Source organism: Mus caroli, unplaced genomic scaffold (genome assembly GCF_978045245.1).
Source record: "Mus caroli unplaced genomic scaffold, Mus_caroli_1 scaffold_6, whole genome shotgun sequence".
Classification (NCBI taxonomy): Eukaryota; Metazoa; Chordata; class Mammalia; order Rodentia; family Muridae; genus Mus; species Mus caroli.
The window spans coordinates 113,059,769-113,082,149 of NW_028227261.1; the positions used below are offsets into that span (position 1 = coordinate 113,059,769).

The window sequence follows — 22,381 nt, forward strand, 5'->3', positions numbered from 1 at the left end:
AGAGCGAGCGAGCTTTTCTTGAATCTGGCATAGGATCTTTCTGGAACTTTCAGACTCAGGCAGTCTGGCTGGCCAGAGCCTCCTATTTGCACCTGCCCAGCACCACAGTCACACACCACCATGCCTGCCTTTTCTTCATGTTTGTACGTGAGAAGATGCTTTACTGACTGAGCTGTCTTCCCCAGGCCCCAAATATCTTTAAACAAAGAAAAAACAGGGTCTCATAGCCCAGGCTGGCCTTGAGCTTGCAGTGATTCCCCTAGGCTCAGTGTTGGGATTTTAGATGCCCAGCTTCTGTGGCATCCTAATGCAAAGTGGAAAAACAGTGATCTTCTGGAAGCACACTAAGTGATTGTAGCTTGTTGCACACGTATGCCTCCTTTGTAGGGTTGTGTGATAATGAACAACTACACTGCCCAGAGCAGTGTCTGGGGTGTATTATACTAATGCTCAGGAAAGAAATACTAGATGTTGTTATGGTGTCAGAAGTTTTCAAATACACCATGTATTCCCTGGTAGGGGCCATCTCGTTCATGGTAGAAAAACACAGTGTCTTTCTAATAAAGACAGGTATTCTAGGTAAGGGAAAAGCCAGTAATAAAGGGATTGGTCATTTTAGTTTTGCTACTATGTAAGATGTTTGGAGGTAAAGTAATAGAAAAAAAAAAAAAAAAAAAAAGAAAACCAACCCCAAAACCCTACATCTAGAAATGAAAATCTCATTTTGGGGAAAAGCTCTTGATCTGTCTTGAAAAGATGGGTGTAGCACACACACAGCGACAAGTGATGAGAAGGACCTGGCATTCTTCATTGCTGGTAAGAATGAAAATAGTACAGCCAGCTTAAAAGGTAGCTTGGCAGTTTATTATAAAACTACACGTCTTATCATACAATCCAGTAATTATGCACCTTGACATTACATAACGGAGTTGAAAAGTATGTCCACATGAAAACTGCATTGGTATTTTTAGAAGCTTTATTCTTAATTACCCAAATAATAAGCATCCAAAATGTCCTTCATTAAGTGAACATAAATAAGCCAGGACACACTCACATGTGGAATGGGTTTTAGCAGTGAAAAGAAACAAGCTAACAAGCCATAAAAAGACTTGGAGGAAATCTAAATTATGATATGCAAAGGCCAGTCTAAAAGCTGACATGCCACATGCTTCCAGTGATATGATATTCTGGAGAAGGAGGATCTGTGGAGGCAGAACAAAGATACATGCCTTTAATTCCAACACCTGAGGAGGCCTTGGCAGGCAGATCTCTGTGAATTGGAGGTCAACTTAATCTACAATTGTGGGTTCCAGGACAGCCAGGGCTACACAGTGACCCCTGCCCCACTCTCCATCTGCCTCAGACAAAGAGATCATTAGTTACCATGAAGTCGGTGAGTGGGAAGGATGAGGAGACAGAGCACAGGAGTTTTGGGGCAATCAGACTTCCATGTGTTATTCACATAGAAAATACATGAATTGTTTATTCAAATTCACAAGTTCTCTAACACTAGATAAGAAATCTAACTATGCTGTAGGCTTTGGGTAATGATCTTTTATCAGTGTAGGTCCATTAGTGGAGAAAAGAGTACATGTGTGAGACTAGATATTTGGCAGATTTCTGTAACTTACTACTAAGTTTTTCTGTGAACCTAAAATAGCTCCAAAATCTTAACAAAGGACAAAGTTTCAGAAGTGAAATTGTAGTTACTGTTATGTAACAATCTAGCCCCAAACTTGGTAGCTCAAAACAATTGTCCTTTAATTTGCGCAAAGCTCTGAGTGTCAGTGATTTGGACCAAGCTTAGTAGTTCTTCACTTGATCTCACCCGTAGTCATTCCTATGGCTATAACTGTCCAGTGCAGTGGCTCTCAATCTCTGGGGTTCTCAGCCCCTTTCACATGGGTCACCTAAGATCATTGGAAAACACAGATATTTACATTACAATTCAGGACAGTAGCAAAATTAGTTATGTGGCAATAAAAATAATTTCATGGTCACCATTCCATAAGGAACTGTATTAAAGGGTGGCAGCATTAGGAAGGTTGGGAACCACAGCTCTTATGGCAGCCTTCCAGTTGGATAGTCTTAGGATGACTTCTCTTGCACATCTGGGTCTTTTGGCCATCAAAGTAGTAGTGGTAGTGCATGATCCTCCGGCTATTGGCTAGACTTCTTAACATGGCAGTAGAAGAATTCTCACAGCAGTAGAAGCTAAGGTGGCTCTCCAGCCTTTCATGGCAGTCTATTTCACTGTATTCTATTACCCAGAAGAAGTTAGAAGGAAGCCGAGCGTGGTGGTGCATGCCTTCAATCCCAGCACTCGGGAGGCAGAGGCAGGCGGATTTCTGAGTTCGAGGCCAGCCTGGTCTACAAAGTGAGTTCCAGGACAGCCAGGGCTACACAGAGAAACCCTGTCTCGAAAAACCAAAAAAAAAAAAAAAAAAAAAAAAAAAAAAGAAGAAGAAGAAGTTAGAAGGCCATTCTAGATGCTAAAGGAAGAGACTCTACCCTTGATGGAAGAACTGTAACAATTTTGCAGAGGGGAAACCTACTACTAACAGATGTCAGAGTCAGGATAGGGAGTGTTACTTGGACCCTTTGGTCTTTTGTTTTGCCTAATTATTCAAAGCTCCTTGGTTGTCCTTGTTTTCCTGTCGTTCACACACATACACACACACACAGAGTCTCTGTCTCTGTCTGTCTCTCTCTCAGAACAAAAATAAATTAAAATGAAAGCAATTTTTCAATAATTAATTGAGTTTTGAAAACTCTGAAGGATCAAACCATTTTGAAAAAGAGAATATAAGGGGCTAGAGCGATGACCCAGTGATTAAGAGCACTGGCTACTCTTCAAAAGAATCGGGGTTCAATTCTAAGCACCCACATGGCAGTTCACAACTCTAGTCTATAACTTCAGTAGAGATCCATTGCTCTTTTTTAGCCTCTGTGGGCATGTTAGAATACATGACGTGACATACATGCTGACAAAACACTCATCCACATAAAATAAGTAAACAATAATTTTGAAATTCTTTTTAAAAAGCTAGGCATGGTAGCTCATGCTTGTAATCCTAGTGATTGGGAAGTCAAGGCAGTAAGATTACACAAGCTTGAGGCCAATCTGAACTGCAGAGTCAATGCCAGACCAGGCTAGGCTATACAGGCTGTACAAACAAATAAGCAGAGGGCTGGGGAGACCACTCAGTGGTTAATAGTATGTACTGTTTTTCCAGAGGACTCATGTTTAGGTGCTAGCACCTCAGCTCCAGGGGGATAGAACACTGTTTTCTAGCCTCAGAGGGCACTACAGTCACACACTCACAAGAATAAAGATATTGATGAAATAGTTTAAAGTACAATTTAAGTTCTTTTTAATATCCTTAGGAACTTGAACTTGATTAATAGGAGTAATGGAGACCTACTCAGAATTCTGACTGTAATAGACAAAGATTTTGTATTAATTACCTCATCACCTGTTAGTGTTTAATTAAATTCCTAGTGTTTTAATGAAAGTCATTCAAATTTGCATCTGTAGTATTAATTTTCTAGGGAAATTATTTGATTGATATTTTGTTCGGGTAGACATCTGTGACCACCTTTTAGAATTATCTAAAATACTGAATGAGTTGATTCTGAATTGGTTGTTTTTACTTCTGTCTTACCAGGACACAGCAGATTAAAAAGGCATTTTTCTCTGAACTGTGTTCATTTATAATCTTTGAGGTTGCTATTTTATTCTGCTGTCTGTTCTGAAAGACTTCTTAGCCTTTGTTCATTAATCATAGGAAGCAGGTGTGCAACATGCCTTGCCCTTAAGTGGAACATCTAAAATTAGTCCTGCTACAATCAGTGGCTGGGAACAAAGTTTCCGCAGTGTATTACATGTGTTAAGCAGATACAATACTGCAAAGTTAGAAGAAACTGCCAAGCAGTAAGTAAGTGGTCTATGTTATGTCTGTGTGTCCATATATTTATTTAAATATATAATTAGGAAACCTTTTTATTAAACAGATGAATGAATCACAACTGTTAGTTCATATGCTCTATATAAAACCAGCTTTGCTTATAAACTATGCTGTTTATCCATTTCAGAAGAAAAATACCTAGGAAACTTGAGATTATAACAGTTTTTCTGCATATTTGTCTTGTTTAGCTTGTAAAGGAATTTGATCTGTTTCTATCTGTTTATGGATGACTCCTTTTTCTCTTTTTTTTCCTCAGGATTCATATAAACCTGGTCAGGAAATGGCATCCTGGTTATATGAGTGTCTTTGTGAGGCTGAGCTTGCACAGTATTATCCTCATTTTACTGCGCTTGGCCTTCAAAAAATCGATGAATTAGCCAAGGTTACAATGAAGGACTACTCCAGATTGGGAGTCCATGACATGAATGACCGCAAACGTCTTTTTCAGCTTATCAAAATCATTAAGATTATGCAGGAGGAAGATAAAGCCCTCAGTAGCCCAGAGCATCCTCTTCAGGCAAGCAGCCTGTACACCAAGCCTCGGGAGTTCAGATCTGGGCCCCGAAGACAACTGCATTTTGATTCTCCTTCTGCCAGCAAAGATACAATGGCCAACAATGAAACAGGCAGTTTATCCAACTTCTCTGTAGATGAGCAGAAGTCCACTTACCTGAAAGTGCTGGAACACATGCTACCAGATGATTCCCAGTACCAGACAAAAATAAGAGCCCCGGATGCCTCTGCTGCTGATGCTTACATGCAAACGGAAGCCAACACTCCGTTGTTTTCATCAAATTACTTTTCTCCACAACTGGGAAATTGTGATATTCCCGTGATTCAAAGAGTCTCTCATGTGTCAGGGTATAACTATGGAATTCCTCATTCTTGTGTCAGGTAATACTTTAATTTTATATTTTGGGAGAAATAGGGGAAGACAGCATAAGGCAAAGACAGATTGCTTCTTCGTGACCAGAGGAGTGCAAATACTCCAAATTCTTTTTTTAATTACGTATTTTCCTCATTTACATTTCCAATGCTATCCCAAAAGTCCCCATACCCTCCCCCCACCCCCCTACCCACCCACTCCCACTTTTTGGCCCTGGCGTTCCCCTGTACTGGGGCATATAAAGTTTGTACTGGGGCCTCTCTTTCCAGTGATGGCCGACTAGGCCATCTTTTGATACATATGCAGCTAGAGTCAAGAGCTCTGGGGTACTGGTTAGTTCATAATGTTGTTGCACCTATAGGAATACTCCAAATTCTTACTAAGTGGCTATAACATGTGGATGGTAGTTAGCAAGTTTTGCCTTAATCATCTCAATAAGTGGATAGAAGCAAATTTATAAGGAACTGGAATTTTCCAGATGACAAAAAGCCGATGTACATTGTTCATGTATATCAAACAGCTGCTACTTACCAGGGTCTACTGTAGTCCTCTAGCAGACCTGTTGCTATATTTCCTAGAGTGTAACTTGATAGCTTAGTGTACTCAAGAAAGCAGAGTAGTTAACCTGCTTTCTGCAGTGGAAAAAGAATCACACCATTTACGGGATTTTTTTTTTTAAAGCTTTCAAATTCATACCAGCCAGAAGATCTAGAGCTACTTAAGGCCAGAGAGCAGGTAGTTAAATTGAGTGGTTTTTCGAACAGTTAGGTCATCTGCATACATTGAAGCAGGAGCCTGATTCTGGCTGCAGGTTTGTTTTTTTTGTTTTTTGTTTTTTTTTTAAATCCAGCCCTGAAAAAACATATGACTTTTTTGGTGATTACAAAGAGTAAGACCTTTTGATGGCAATTAGAGGGTGTGAGTCAGAATGGCAGTAAGCTATTTTCACCTAGTGCTTCTAGATAGGATTTTAAATAAGATCCTTGAGAGGTGAAATACTGAATAATACCCAATGCTGAGTGATAGAGTAGAAAATATGTTCCTTTCAAATATATCACTTGTTACATTACTAAGAAAGACACACACACACACACCACACCACACCACACACACACACACACAGACACACCACACACACCACACACACACACACACACCCATACACACACACACATTTGGTTGGGGGTTTTTTTGTTGTTGTTTTTGTTTTTAGAGACAGAGTTCCTCTGAATAGCTTTGGCTGTTTTTTGTTTTATTGGTTTTTTAGTTTTTGGAGACAGGGTTTCTCTGTATAATCCTGGCTGTCCTGGAACTCACTTTGTAGACCAGGCTGGCCTTGAACTCAGAAATCCGCCTGCTTCTGCCTCCCGAGTGCTGTGATTAAAGGCATGCACTACCACGCCCGCTCAGCTTTGGCTGTCTTGAAACTCACTTTGTAGACTAGATGGGCTTTGAATGCACAGAGATCTGACTGCCTCTGCCTCCTCAGTGCTGGGATTAGGTGAAAGTACCAGTAGTCATGTGAAATACTTGTTCTAGCATAGAACAGAGAATTTAGAACTATTCTTCTTCTTTTAATTGTAGATTGTGGGGCTGGCGAGATGGCTCAGCAGGTAAGAGCACTGACTGCTCTTCCAAAGGTCCTGAGTTCAAATCCCAGTAACCACATGGTGGCTCACAACCACCTGTAAGGAGATCTGACACCCTCTTCTGGTGCATCTGAAGACAGCTGCAGTGTACTTATGTATAATAGTAAATAAATCTTTGGACCAGAGCAAGCAGGGACTGAGTTAGTGGAGTTGACCAGAGTGAGCAGGGCCAACCGGAGCAAGTGGGGTGGACTGGAGTGAGCAGAGCTCCTAAAAATTCAATTCCCAACAACCACATGAAGGCTCACAACCATCTGTACAGATACAGTGTAGTCACATACATAAAATAAATCTTGAATTGTAGATTGTAAATATGAACGGTAAAAGCAAACTTTCTTTTTTTCACTACTTTAGTTTTTTATTGAACAACACATAAAATATAAATTACAATTATTTATTAAAAATACTGCTTTTCAGTGCTTAACACATCATGACTTAGAATGAATATTTTAATTTAGACGTTGCCATTACATTTACTTTACAATATGAAGTAATAGCTATGACGTCTGACTCTAGGTATGAAGATAAGATATCTGGAGGCTTAGATGTTAGGGACAAGGTAAGAGATGACAGACAAACATAATCATTTGTGTCAGGCATGGCGGTACATGCAAACCCAGCATGCAGACAAGACAGACAAGAGGCTGATGAGCTCAAGCCACAGAGAACCACAGAGAAATGCCCTGTCTCAAAAACAGACGAACCAAAAAGTACCCACTAGGAAAAGAACACACTTTCCTCTTTGCCTTTTGAACTTAAAAATTCAAACCACAGGCCTTTTGTCCATGAGACTCATCCTGGAATCCCTGTACAACTCTAAAAATGACTGGCTGGGGATAGCAGTACAGGGGTATTCCTAGCACTGTGGATACTCAAGAAACAATGCAAAACCTCGTCTCAGAGCCTCACAAATAAAAATGAAAAGGACTAAGCATTTTCTGTCCTCTTTGAATAGCTTCCTATGGTTTGGTGTTAATACTAAACATCTGCGGGGAGGCTATCGGGACTTTCGGATAGCATTTGAAATGTAAGTAAAGAAAATATCTAATAAAAAATACTAAACATCTAAAGATTTTGACCCAACACCCTTGTTCAAATGAGAATAAAACATTAAAAAGTAGATTTTATAAAGGATCAGATAATAATATGAAATCAAAAGGTAGACTAGATTCCAAAATAATAAGTTAAAATACTCTATTTTTTTTCTTGTGAAAAATTAAGTGCATATGCAAAAGAAGGGAACACCAAATCCTCCCGGGCTTGTCACCGAGTGCCATGCCTCAGATGGGGCATTAGGTCGTGTGCTAACCGAAATAATCAGATGTGCTTCTAGATGCTTAAGACCATGCACTGTGAATATTGAAAAGTTTGTTTGTTTGTTATAAAAACTAATTTAGATCCTGGCAAAAAATAATTTTCCAGCCACTTAGAAGGCTCAGAAAATCAGAATTTATTTGAAACAGTTATATCAGTATTTAATTTTGTATTAAAGTTTTTGCAAATTTTGTATATCTGCTATTAAATTTTTAAGGGACTGTGAAATACATGTTCAAGTGTAAAGGAGAGGCGATTTATTGCTAATTTATTCTTTACACAGACCAGACTTAGTTAACCCTGAGCAAAGTAGCCTGCATTCAAAAGTCTTACTTTCAGTGTGAAATGGATGTTTTCTTTTAAACCTAATTTAGAGAAGTTTCTATGTAAGTGGTTGGTTCTTAGATATACCACACAAGTCTCAGCAGGTAAAGCTTGTGGAAGGCGATGGGGGTTGAATAACTCACTGAGACCAGTGAAAGACTGCACCGAATAGGAGACTGAGCCAGGAGTGGACAGGATCAGTCATAGAATGGCTCTGAGAAGAAATATATGGTTATATTCTAAGGAATGAATAAACTCATATCGGGGAGAAGCAATAAAGAAGTAAGTGGAGCTGGGGAGATAGTGCAGTCAATAAAATGTTTGCCGTGTAAACAAAAGGACGAATTCAATCCCCAGCATACACACACACACACACACACACACACACATACACACACAAGAAGCCAGTGCAGTAATGTGTGCTTGTAATTCCAGCACTGAGAAGGTAGACAGTGGATCTCTGATGCTTGCCCTAGATTCCAGTAAAAAATTCTGTCTCAGAAAACAAGGCAGTCCTGTCCTGAGGAGAACCACACCTAATGTCCCCTGGCCTCTGCACACATAAGTGCACATACACAAGAAAGAAGTAACAAGACTCAGGGAGGGGCTGAGCGTATCTGTGAGGTATAGGAGGTAAAGTACACTGAAACCTCCCACCTAATTTGAAACACTTAGTTTCAATCCAATAGGATTCAAAGAGAAAGGGATGTAGGGTCTGGGGATGTCATTCAGTTGGTAGAGTGCTTATTTAACATGCCCCAAACCTTGGATTTACTCCCTAGCATCAGATAAACTGGTCTGATGGAATATACCTGTGACCCCAGCCTGATTTACAAGAGACTCTGTCTCAAAACAGTCAAGCATTCTTCAAACAAGAATTTTGATTAATAATCAAGAAAAATGTTAAGTGTGCAAGAATTGAATTGAAAGGGAACAAAAGATATATGGATTTGAATTTTGGAAAGGCCTTGGTGTCTTAGTAGCAGAATATAGGTAGATTTTGGTGACCAAACAACTGGAGTTCAGGGGCCACAAAGAGCACTAGGAGCCAAACACACACATCTCAAAGCTAAAATAACTGAGATTTGGTTTCTAGCTGCCGCCTCCTTCCTTCTTTCCTTCTTTCCTTCCTTCCTTCCTTCCTTCCTTCCTTCCTTCCTTCCTTCCTTCCTTCCACCTTTCCATCCTCCTTTTTCTTCTCTTCTCCTCCTTCTCTACCTCTTCCTCTTCCTCCTCCTCCTCCCCCTCCTCTTTGATAGGGCAGAGGATAAGGTGGTGTAGGTCAGAGATGAAACCAGAGGTTAGCTAGTAAAAACTTTCTCATTGCTGACCGTTATTGTGGAATTATTTGCATGGCATATAGGTGGCATAGGCCTGTAATCCCAGCACATGGGAGGTAGAGCCAAGAGGCACTACAGTCTAGCCTTCACTACAATAGTGAGTCCTGTCCCAGAATTTGGGTTTGATGGTACATACCTATAGTCCCAGCACTCCGGAAGCTAGGGTAAAAAGTCAGGGCCAGCCTGAGCTACATAGCAAGTTCTATACCAGTTTGAGCTACAAAGTGAAACCCTATCTCAAAACAAAACCAACAAACCAAACAAACAAAAAACACAATTATATTAAAAAACCCCAAGTATATTAAAGATACTCAAAATGTACTGACACTTTGACCATTTAAGTAATTAAATCCTTTTTCTTAAAAATTAAAGTCTATTTGTAAACATATATCAGGCAGATCACCTCAGAGAATCCTTGGACTGAAATGGAGAAAATCAGAGTTTGTGTTCGAAAACGGCCTTTAGGTGTAAGGGAAGTACGTCGTGGAGAAGTTAATATTATCACTGTAGAAGATAAAGAAACCCTGCTCGTACATGAGAAAAAAGAAGCAGTTGACCTTACTCAGTATATTCTTCAGGTAGGACTGTTCACTTGCTGTCTCAAACTAATATTATCAGGTGTGTCAGTTTCTTACTTTATGTTTAAATTGTGGTTCTAAAATCCAGTTTCTGGTTCATATAATCATATTTTATGGTTCTTTGTTTGCTTGCTTGAATGATTATTTATTTTGAGATAGGATCTCACCCTTGCTAGAACTAAAAGAGATCCAACTATCTCTGCCCCCCGAATGCTGGGACTAATGGCATGTGCCACTGAGCCCAACTCTCGATTTTTATTCTAAGCTATTGATACCTCGCTCATTCATTCTTTAAAAGTGTAGTGGGATTATGATATACATTGTTAGAAAACCATAATTCCTGCTTTATGCAATGAAGCTCTACCATATATTCACTTAGCATGTTTATGTGAATTAGTAAAATCAAGGGTACAGATGAGAGAATAAAAAGAATTTGAGCAGTAGTTATTGGTGACCAGTTGTTGAGACTGATGGTTATATGCCTGGTCTCCTTTTCCCCCTGCATTTTGGAATATGAATGTTTTGGGGGTTTTGTTTGAGACAGAGTGTTCTCTCTGTGTAGCTCTGACTGTCCTGGAACTCGCTCTGTAAACCAGGTGGGCCTTAGGTTCAGAGGTCTGCCAGCCTCTGCCTCCTGAATTCTGTGATTAAAGGTGTGAGCTGCCTGTTTGCTTTTGAGTCAGAATATCACTATATAGCCTTGACTGGACTAGAACTTGCTGTTTAGCCCAGGCTGGCCTTAATGCACAAAAATCTACCTGCCTCTTCCTCCCCTAGAATTAAAGGCATATGTCAACTGAACTTTTTTTGTTTGTTTGTTTTTTTCAAGACAAGGTTTCTCTGTGTAGCCCTGGCTGTCCTGGAACTCACTCTGTAGACCAGGCTGGCCTCGAACTCAGAAATCCGCCTGCCTCTGCCTCCCGAGTGCTGGGATTAAAGGCGTGCACCACCACGCCCGGCTCTTTTTTTTTTTTTTTTAACTTCACTATGTAGCCCTGATTGTCCTGGAATTTGTTAGGCATACCAGGCTAGACTTGAACTTGCAGCTGTCCTCCTGCCTCTTTCTCCCAAGTACCGGGATCACAGACATGTGCTTTCCATGCTCAGCAGGGAATGCCAATTTATCACTCTGCTGAGTGTGAGTTTTAAGGCAAGGTATGACTGTAGTCCAGGCTGAACTGGAACTTGCTGTAGCTCAAACTGGCCTTGAATTCATGACTTTTCTGATTGAGCATCGTGAGTGCTGTCACAGGCATATACCAGTATGCCTAGGTCTTGGGTGAGTATGACTCTTCTATTTAATTATGGATAACATATTTTCACATTTAACTTAGAAGGGTTTAATTAAATACCGCTCAGATACATAAAAAATTTAAACTACAAAAAAAGTTTGGTGTTGAAAAGGACTTATTCCAAGTTAGCAAATACCCATGCACTACTTCTAATAGAGAAGCAACAAACTCCACAAATGAAAGGAAATCATATGATCATAGTATGTTCAGAGTTTGGAGTCTTAGGGGCTAGGGAACTGGCTACACAAGCATAAGGAGCTGAGTTCAAATTCCAGCCCCCACGTAACAAGCTGTGTGTTGTGGCAGATAGCTGTAACCCAGCCGCTGGAGATGGAAAGAGACAGACGGGCTTTTTGGCCAGTCTAGCCAATTGATGAACCTCGGGTCTAGTGAAAGATCCTGTTTCAAAAAGAATGAGATTCCGAGTGATACAGATGCCCAGTGTCAGTCTCTGGCCTTCACGTCTGCACGCACAGGTGTGTACTTACATGTTGTATGCGTACACACAGAGTTCGGAACCCAGAGTCTCCTTTACTTTGAATCTACCTTCTTAGTCTGCCTTAAAAACACTCATTGAACATTAACTCTTTCTCTTGTTCAGTTACAAAATGCAGTGACTGGGAACAAGAGAAATGTGGTGATCAATAGGCTGTGCTAGCAATTCACTTAGTCAGCTGCGATATTATTCTATTGCAGTAAATCTTTTCACACTGAAGTCAAATTGTTGAAACTTACCCCTTCTTTCAAACTTGCATTGTTCTTACAAAAATTGAGTTTCACAGTGGCATCTAGAGTAATCCAATAGTCTTCCTATGGGCAATATATTACTAGGGCACTGTACAGCCAACCCAATCATTTTAACAGCTTCATTGATTGTTGATCAATGCACAGTCTATTAGGTTTCAGTGGAAGATACTTACTTTGAAGATAGTCTAAATGATCAATTAGCTGTAAGGCTAGTTAGTTTCGTGGTTGCTATAGCCATCGTAATAGCTGTGTCCAATCATCATCTACCCAAAGCCTCCTTAATGATGCTTCAGTCACAGCAATTCCCTCCAGGACGCATCATACTATCTTTTGTATTTTTCCATTATCCCCAAACACAATAACCTTACTCCTTTGTCATTGCCATTGATCAATATTTATTGACTATCCATAGATTCCATGGCATTTTCTCTGCTGTTGAACTTTGGACCTCTGCTCTCATAGGTCAGAGTCCTTATTTGTCAATTCTACGATATAAAAATACCACTTTTTCCTTTCTTTAAAAGAAGTCTGTATTGAACTTGATGCTAAATAAAAGTGATCCCAGATCTTTAGTTTTTATTTTGAAACTTGCTCAGGGAGTAAAACTGAAAATTTGTCTATGTAGTTAAATAACCTATCTTTTTCCAATCAAGTATGTCCACCACATACCAGTTAAAAATTGTATGCGAACACAACAACTCAAAAAAACAAAATGAATTATTTTTTCTAAATTATTCTTTTTTGTTTTTCTTTCTTCTTTGTTTCATTTGATTGTTTTGTTTTACTTTTACATTCCATCCCTGCCAAATACTGGAAATTCAATCCAGAGCCTCATTTGTGCTAGGAAAATATTTTACCACTGAACTGCATCCCAAGCTCTACCCTACTTTCCAATTTAAAAAAGAGGTGCATTCATCCATTCCTTTGTTTATTGAGAGAACGCATCACTACTTAGTCTGCTGGCGTGGTATTTCCTCTGAAGCCCAGGTTATACACTTGTGATCCTCTTGCTTTGGCAACTCAAGTTCAAAGATTACAGGGGAGTACTACCATGCTTAGCTAGTCTTTTACATTTCTACAGGGCTCTAGAGTTGGCTCAGAGGTTAGGAGTACTTACTGTTCTTCCAGAGGATTTGAGTTGAGTCCTAACACCTATGTTAGGTACCTCACAACTATTTGTAAGGCCAGTTCCAGGGGATCCAACACCCTCTTCTGGCTTGGGTGAACATCTGGACATATGCGTACACATCATCATTGTAGCCGGGCGTGGTGTGGTGGCACATGCCTTTAATCCCAGCACTCGGAAGGCAGAGGTAGGCGGATTTCTGAGTTCAAGGCCAGCCTGATCTACAGAGTGAGTTCCAGGACAGCCAGGGCTACACAGAGAAACCCTGTCTCGAAAAACAAACAAACAAACAAACAAATAAATAAATAAATTTGAAAGGGAACTCCACGATTCACAGGATCAGCAGGATTATTTTGGTTTTGGTGTTAAGCCATGGTCTCACTATATAGCTCTGGCTGGCTTGGAACTTACCGTGTACATCAGGCTCACCTGGAACTCACAAGATCCACCTGTCTCTGCCCTCAGGTGCTGGGATTAAAGGTGTGTGCCACCATGCCTGACAGGGCTGTCTTTAATTTCGTGAGACAAAAAGGAATGCATGCTTTCCAGAAAGGCACTTCTTGTGGTTCATTGGTTAGGTCTTTACCAGAAGGTGGGTAGGGGACAAAATAGGATATTATCATGTAGCCCTGACTGGACTAGAGGTCATTATGTAGAACAAACTGACCTCACACTCACAGAGATCTGCTTGCCCCTCCCTCCCAAGTGCTGAGATTAAAAAATATGTGCTACCATGCCTGGCCCTGGTTGGTTGATTTTTAAGACAGCCAGTACTGATTTAAACTTGTGATTCTCTTGCCTCAGTGTCTCCAGTGCTGGAACTGGGTATGCGTACCCTGTTCCTGGCTTAGTTCCAATTATTTGAATTTATAAAAAATTGTACTGTATAACTCAAAAAGTTAACAGGGGCTGTCTCTAAGTGCAATAATTTACAGTTTAGTTTTCTTCCTGTTTTCTGTATTTTCAAATGTTATCAATAATTTGGTTGGGACAGAAACTCTACATAGTCCAGGCTGTCGAAGAACTCACCATGTAGACCAGGCTGGCCTTGACTTAAAGAGCTCCACCCAGGGGCTTAGCGATTAAGAGCACTGACTGCTCTTCCAGAGGTCCTGAGTTCAAATGTCAGCAACCACATGGTGGCTACAACTGTCCATAATGAGATCTGATGCCCTCTTCTGGTGTGTCTGAATACAGCTACAATGTACTTAGATATAATAAATAAATCTTTGGGCCAGAGCGAGCAGGGCCAACAAACAAAAACAAAAACAAACAAACAAAAGCTTCACCTGCCTCTGCCTCCCCAGCCATTCCTGGCTAAATTGTCTCATTTTTATATTGATATTTTTAAATATAAAGATAGGACAGATGTTGCATAGGTATATTTTGATCACTTTCTTTGGTCTCATATTTAACTGTAAAGCAGGGGAATGAATGGATCTGGAAAATATATTAATGTGGTAGCCCAGACTCAGAAAGACAAGCAGCATACATATATTCTCTCTCTGGTTTTAGTATGTGTGCTGTTGAAGCAAGAGGTGTATCTTGTCTCTCATATGTACATGTTAGTGTTTAATTTTTATATATGGGGTAGCTAGAACTAAAAGGGGAGAAGGCATGAAGACATAGATGCCTAGTAGAGATGAAAGCAGAGAGATGGGAAAGGAGAGAGGAAGGAGGATAATTAAAAATGATGTTGACAGACAGCTGAGGAGTGAGTCACTGAAGACAAGTGTTGGGGTTTCTTCTGGAGACGGTAAATCTGTTCTAGAAGTAGATCGTGCTGATCGTTGCATGGCCCTTTGTGTATACTAAAAATGTATATTTTGAATGAAAAGTGATATGGTTGACATTTCACATGATTCTGACTTCTCATACACCAGAAAAATTTACCTACAATGTGTTGTTTGCTCCTCTGCTGTGTAACAAACTGGTTTCACATGGAAGCAAATTCAGGTTTCTACTCCTGCATAAGAGTTTGTTTCAAAAAAAAAAAAAAAAAAAAAAAAAGAGTTTGTTTCTCTCTGGATTTAATTCATTCACAATCCTTTGTGTATTGTATAATTAAAGTATAACTTTTAATTTAAGGAAAATATGTTGAAAATGCCATAATAAAACTATTATTTTGTGTGCTGATTAAAAATTAACCAGCAAAAACATGAATGCTAAAAACACTTCCTATGGGAGCCAGGGAGATGACTCCGTGAGTGAGCATCTTGCTGGACGAGTATGAGGACCTGAGTCAAAAGCTGCCTGACTGTATACACTCAACCCTACTGGGGCTGTGACAGCCAGATCCCTGGAGTTCATTCCAGCCAACCTAGAAATGGCAGTGTGAAACTCGGACTCAAGGCAGTAAGGTCAAGAGTGGTAGAGGAACATAGCTGATGTCCTCCTCTGGCCTCTGTATAGGCACTTCCATGTATACAACTCTCACCATCCCCAACACACACACACACACACACACACACAGAGGGGCGGGGGTGTGTTGAACTGCTAGTGGTGTACCTAAGATGACCTTGAATTCCTGATCCTCTTGGTTCTACCTCCCAAGTGCTGGGATTATAGGCATGGGCAGCCAAACCACTCCTGCTTTTACTCCATGTTAGGGACTGAAGCCTTGTGGTTTATGCATGCAAAGCAAGCATTCTCCCAAAGGAACTACATATCCAGCCAGATTGTTTTATCATTCTTTAGATTCATTCTCTAACATTCCAATGTTTGGTGACTTTGTAAATGGTAAACTTGGCTCTGTGATCTCAGTTTCTTCTCAAATGACCTAATTTCCATTCCAATGTAATGTAATAGTACATAAAAGGCCATTGAACCCGGGAAAGAGTGAGCCAAATTAAATTTGCCAAAGTGCAGTTTTCTGGATCTATATATGCAGTTATCTAATTGAATAAATAGAGCAGGCTCAAAATGAGGGAGGAGATAGGTCCTTAATCTCACTCATTGTGTGATAACTGCCATTCTGCTATAGTCAGCTTTAACTTACTAAACTTTCTTACTCAGGTATAGGTAGTTATGTCACCATCATAGTAAACCTCTAAGTTATGCAAAAAAATACAGCTTTTGAGTTATTGCTTTGCAGATCCAGTGTAATGAGATCTTATCTCTTTCTCAGATTACCCTGATTTTTTTTGTTTGTAGCCCTTCTGTCATATCCAGTCATTTGCCTTTTTCTTTTTGTTTTGTTTTGTTTTGTTTTCCCATTGTTGTCACCTAATTTGACCCTTCCCATTTTACCAATGAGTGACTGGACTCTAGTCACAATCTAGTCTCATTGTGAACTCAGATTAGTCTTGCAGTGAAACAGCTTAGATCATCCTCTCCTTTGTAAAATTCTTTACTGTATCCTCATTGTTTCTGAATTGTTTCTTCTGACTCTTTCCAGGACTCCTAGCACTTAATCCTAGCTCTGTATTCTAGCACTGTATCTATCACTCCTCCGTTTACCAGAGTCCTGTATTTCAGTCATGCTGGATGTTTGCTGTTTTCCTACACAGAAACTAGTTAATTCCTTGTGCTTTATTTCTTTGACGTTTTGCTTATACTTTGTCTGTCTGTATCTTTCTCCCTCCTCCCATCTCTACCTCTCACACCACCACATCCAATCTCATATTTTCTTTCCCAAGAAGAAAAAAATGTGTTTCCATTGAATTATATCCTCCCTCCACTACTACACAAGACTTTACTAGAAGGGACTTGAGGAAAGGGGTATACAGAAACTCTACTTTCTGTTCAGTTTTTCTAAAATTGCTCAAAAACTTATTGTTAGAATAAAAACAGGGCTTGACGTACAGTTCTGTTGGTAGAGTGCTTTCATGAGACTCTGGGTTTAGTCCATAATACCACATAAACCAGGCAGGGCAGTACATTTATGTCATTCCAGCACTTAGGAGGCAGAGGCAGGAGAAGCAGAAGTTCAAGGTCATGCATCCTTGGTTGTATAACTTCCGAGTCAACTTAGGACACATAAGACCATGTCTCAAAATAATAACGATAATCAAACAGATCCATTAAAACAAAAAATGTGACTTTCCCTATAGCTAAACACTTAATAACTCCAACTCAAATTATCAGGAGACACTGAGGCGGCGCACAGTACCACAGCTGTTAGGGTGCATACTCATTTATTTCACCTTTCTCTTAAAGTTCTGCTCAGCACCTTCAGGAGTGGGGTGGGATAATTCTTTGCCTTTGGGCTCCTTCAAGCTCCTGTTACAGTGTACACACACCAGCTAACAGTGAATGTTTACGCAACTACAAGTTAAGCTATGGAACCTTCAGAATGAAAGTTGATCCCTAGAATTCAAAAGTTGATCCTTAGAATTCACCCAACTTTTCATATAAATTGATTGGCCTTGCCAAGTCTGTAAGATAATCCTTATAGAATTAATTTACTTTCCCAGACTGTACTGGCTAGTTTTGTGTCAACTTGACACAGCTGGAGTTATCACAGAGAAAGGAGCTTCAGTTGAGGAAATGCCTCCACAAGATCCAGCTGTAAGGCATTTTCTCAATTAGTGATCAAGGGGGAAAGGCCCCTTTGTGGGTGGAACCATCCTTGGGCTTGCAGTCTTAGGTTCTATAAGAGAGCAGGCTGAGCAAGCCAAATGAAGCAAGCCAGTAAAGAACATCCCTCCATGGCCTCTGCATCAGCTCCTGCTTCCTGACCTGCTTGAGTTCCAGTCCTGACTTCCTTCAGTGATGAACAGTAATGTGTAAATGTAAGCTGAATAAACCCCTTCCTCCCCAACTGCTTCTTGGTCATGATGTTTGTGCAGGAATAGAAACCCTGACTAAGACACCAGACCCAATTATATTGATCGGTTTACCTCCCTAAGAGAGAACAAAAGTTCTCAGTGGAAGAGCATGTGCTGTGGAGGTGGAAAGCAGAAGGGGACAGTCCTTTAACAGTTACTGGTTATTCGTTTCTCTGAGTTTGTCGGTCAGTTACTGCCTATTGCTTAGAAATGTGTTTAGCCTTTCCCATGTGTTAATAAAATAGTGATGGTGAAAATGCACATGTATTGCTATAAAAATCAAGTTTATTTTTCAGCATGTTTTTTATTTTGATGAAGTCTTTGGTGAGGCATGCAGCAATCAAGATGTATACCTGAAGACTGCTCACCCCCTCATTCAGCATATTTTCAACGGGTGAGCCAAATTGATTGCTTCTCTTACCTCTAGTTTTCTATTCTGTGAACTCCATTCATATATGAATGCCTTTGTAGCTCTTTTGAATTAAATAGGAATTTATGCTATAACCTAATAAACTTAAACTGTTCTAGATTCATTTGATTTACTAAACATTGAGAAATTTGCAACAAAATTTCCTTTTACCCTGGAAATAGTGTCTGTTTCCTGGCTAAATAAAAACTCTCAATAGCTTAATTTTATATCTTCAGAATAAAAGATGTAAGAGTTTGTATTTAGCTTGAACTTTGAAATTTCTAAGCATTTGGAAGACTGAGGTGGGAAAATAGACACAAGTTCAAGGTCAACTTGGTCTACATGGTGAGCTCCAAGGGCCTAGGCTAGCCTGTACTGCAGTGAGAGCTGTCACAAAATAACAAAAGTAAAACACAGATGCAAAGGAAAAAAGAGACAAAATCTCTAGAATACATCAAAGCATCTTATGTGGTAAGTGCTTGTTGGTGTGTGTGTGTGTGCGCGTGTGCGTGCGCACGTGCGCACGCATACTGGGAATTGAACTCACTGCTTCCTGCTACAGACAGCTATATATACTCTAGCTCAAGTGATCTTCAAAGTCCTTATTTTCTCATATTGTTGTATTATGTTGTATATCAGTTCTGTAAAATAATTCCTTTAAGAAAACATATTTTGGGTTGGGGATGTTTTTAAGTTTGAATAATAAGGATTCTTCCAGGATTCTTTTTTCTTCCTGACTTGTCATTAAACTTCTCTATGTAAATTATCGTTCTTTAAATATTTATAAATAATTCTAATTATTCTTCCCCTAGAGGAAGTGCCACTTGCTTTGCATATGGACAAACAGGTGCGGGGAAAACCTATACCATGATAGGAACTCATCAAAACCCAGGATTGTATGCTCTGGCTGCCAAAGATATCTTCAGGCAGCTGAAAGTATCCCAGTCAAGAAGGAATCTCTTTGTGTGGATCAGCTTCTATGAGATCTACTGTGGACAACTTTATGACCTCCTAAATAGAAGAAAACGGTACTAGATAAGAGTGAGAAAGAAGCCTTTGGTCTGTACATTACTGTTGGAGCCGGAGCTCCACAGAATCCCTTTGATCACATGACTTTAATGAGAGGCATGGAGTGATGTTTCTTCTCCCTCTTTCCCTTTTCTGTGTTGAGCTGTCTGGCTTATAGTCTTGTCTAGTATAAAAGTTGTTGTTTTGCCTGGGCAGCCTTGAACTTGTGATCATCCTGACTCAGCTTCCCAAGTGATGGAATTAAAGATTTTTGTCACTATGCCTAGCTTGGATACATAGTATTTAGAGTGTTAATTCAGCTAGAAAAAACTGTTAATTAGCCATCTACTAAGACCTTTCCAGTGCTGAGGGTTGAACCTAGAGCCTTATACACGCTTTGGAAGTCTTCTGCCTCAGAACTACATCTCCAGTTCTGCTAATTTTTTTTTTTTTTTAAAGAACAGTATTATAGCATCTATCAAGACTCCTCCTCTTTTTTTTTTTTTTTTTTTTTTTTTTTTGGTTTTCCGAGACAGGGTTTCTCTGTGTAGCCCTGGCTGTCCTGGAACGCACTTTGTAGACCAGGCTGGCCTCGAACTCAGAAATCCGCCTGCCTCTGCCTCCCGAGTGCTGGGATTAAAGGCGTGCGCCACCACGCCCGGCTCTCCTCCTCTTTTTTACCTGTGAAAAAGATAACTTTCAGAAAGTCAGGAAATCAACATGTATTTAAATATTTTCCCTTTAAATAATGTTAGCATAAACTTAATGACAGTTTTCTGAAACTGGCAAAAAATAAGTCTTTTTCTACACATTCAACCTTGTAAAAATATTTATTTTTATTTTATGTATGTGGGTCTTTTGCCTGCATGTATGTCTTTGTGTGCAACAGGAACTCCTAAGTAATACACTATGAAAGACCCACACTTACTCTGTAAGGTCTTATGCTGTGGGGCCTGTTTGTTTTTCTATCTGGTTAGACTTTCTGCGGTTTCTGTAAAATGCTGTCCCTGTTGATACTTTTTCATATATTTGCGTATATATATTTAAATATATTTATTTATTTATTTATTTATTTATTATGTCTAAGTACACTGTAGCTGTCTTCACACATACCAGAAGAGGGCGTCAGATCTCATTACAGATGGTTGTGCGCCACCATGTGGTTGCTGGGATTTGAACTCAGGACCTCTGGAAAATCAGTCAGTGCTCTTACCCACTGAGCCATCTCTCCAGCCCCCTATTATATTTTCCCTTATGCTTTTGAATAAGATATTTTGCAAGTGAGATATGGCAGCTCATACCTTTAATCTCAGCACTTGGAAGGCAGAGACACAAAGGCAAGTTTGAGGCTATCCTGATTTATATAGTGAGTTAGTTCCAAGCTAGTCTGGACTGTACACTAAAACTCTGTTTTGGGGTGTTTGTTTGTTTAAAAAAAAACTAAACTAAAAAGGACTGTAAGGTGCTTAGTTGGTGAAGGTGCCTGCCAGTCTGGGTTTCACCGCTAACCACATGGTATAATAGTGGGCTCCTCCTAAGTGCTGGGTGTCCTGTGTGCTAAGTTCCCTCCCCACTCCCTCCCCCCTCCCTGCCCCCCTGCCCCCCTCCCTCCCTCCCTCCCTCCCTATCCCCTCCCTCCCTCCTCCCTTCCTTCCTTCCTTCCTTCCTTCCTTCTTCCCTCCCTCTCTCCCTCCCTCCCTCCCTCCTCCCTTCCTTCCTTCCTTCCTTCCTTCCTTCCTTTCTTCCTTCCTTCTTCCCTCCCTCTCTCCCTCCCTTTCTCCCTTTCTCTCTCTTTTTAGTATAAAATGAAGTTTATTTGGGGCATGGCAAGAGGGTTGAGAAGGGAGTAGAGGCAGAGACAGAGAGGAGACAGAGAAGGACAAAGGCGGGGGAGAGGGGGCGAGTGAGCAGGGAGAGAAGAAGAGGGTACATTCACTTCTTTTTGAGGAGGGAGGGGTGTGTTTGAGGCAGTTTCTCTGTGTGGCCCTGGTTGTCCTGGAACTCACTTTGTAGACCAGCTTCAAACTCAGAGATCTGCCCACCTCTGCCTCCCAAATGCTGGGACTAAAGGGATGTGCCATTATGCCCAGCTTAAATTCACTTCTTAAACTAGGAAATAAAACCTAAAGCATTCTTAAGTAAATCCTAAATGCATAAAACAAGTTGTTTTCATAGGCTTACCTAAAAAAGGATAAAAATATAATTTTTAAAAAATATTTTTAGGTCTGAAGACATGGCTCAGCAGTTAAGAGCACTGACTGCTCTACCAGAGGTCCTGAGTTCAATTCCCAGCAACCACATGGTGGCTCACAACCATCTGTAATGGGATCTGATGCCCTCTTCTGGTGTGTCTGAAGACAGCTATAGTGTACTCATATACATAAAATAAATAAATCTTAAATATATAAAGTCGAAGAGGGTATTGGATCCTCTGGAGCTGAAGTTTGTATTTATGAGTCACCCGACAGGATTCTGGCATTCAAACTCTGGTCCTCTGGAAGATCAGTAAGTGTTCTTAACCATCGAGCCATCTCCAGAAATGCTATTTTTATGTGTCTACCTATGTGAATTTATGTGCACCATGTATGTGCCAGGTATCCACAGAGGCCAGAGGGAGTCAGATACCCTAGAACTGTAGGTACAGGTGGTTGTGAACTGCCTGATGTGGGTACTGGGAACTGAACCTGAGTCCTCAGCAAAACCAGTAAGTATTCTTAACCACTGAGCCATGTCTTCAGCCTCAGAAACCCGATCCTTCCTCAGAGGAGTTACAAATCAAGCAGTACATTCTGTACTGCCTCATAGGAGCCTTTCTGGGGTGAGGATCTCAGAGCCCACGTTGAGGTAGTGTATTCAAGAGTGATGTGGGGAGGTGGTTCCTTCTATTTTTTTTTTTTTTAAGATTTATTTCTTTTATTTACCCTGCCGCTGTCTTCAGACACACCAGAAGAGGGCATTGGATCCCATACAG

At 40.3% G+C, this 22,381-nt stretch overlaps 1 protein-coding gene across 2 annotated transcripts in view; it reads left to right on the plus strand.

Moving 5' to 3' along the window:
• Positions 1-22,381, plus strand: part of Kif24 (kinesin family member 24) — a 71,386-nt gene that overhangs the window by 30,005 nt on the left and 19,000 nt on the right. The window contains exons 2-5 of one of the 2 annotated variants that reach the window (XM_085839416.1): positions 4,225-4,862; positions 9,876-10,059; positions 18,278-18,387; positions 19,215-19,430. In XM_085839416.1, coding sequence (XP_085695542.1) covers positions 4,249-4,862; positions 9,876-10,059; positions 18,278-18,387; positions 19,215-19,430 — 1,124 coding nt within the window. In that variant the 5' untranslated portion in view covers positions 4,225-4,248. The remainder of the gene's footprint in view (positions 1-4,224; positions 4,863-9,875; positions 10,060-18,277; positions 18,388-19,214; positions 19,431-22,381) is intronic. The other variant, XM_021160365.3, reaches the window with a different exon arrangement.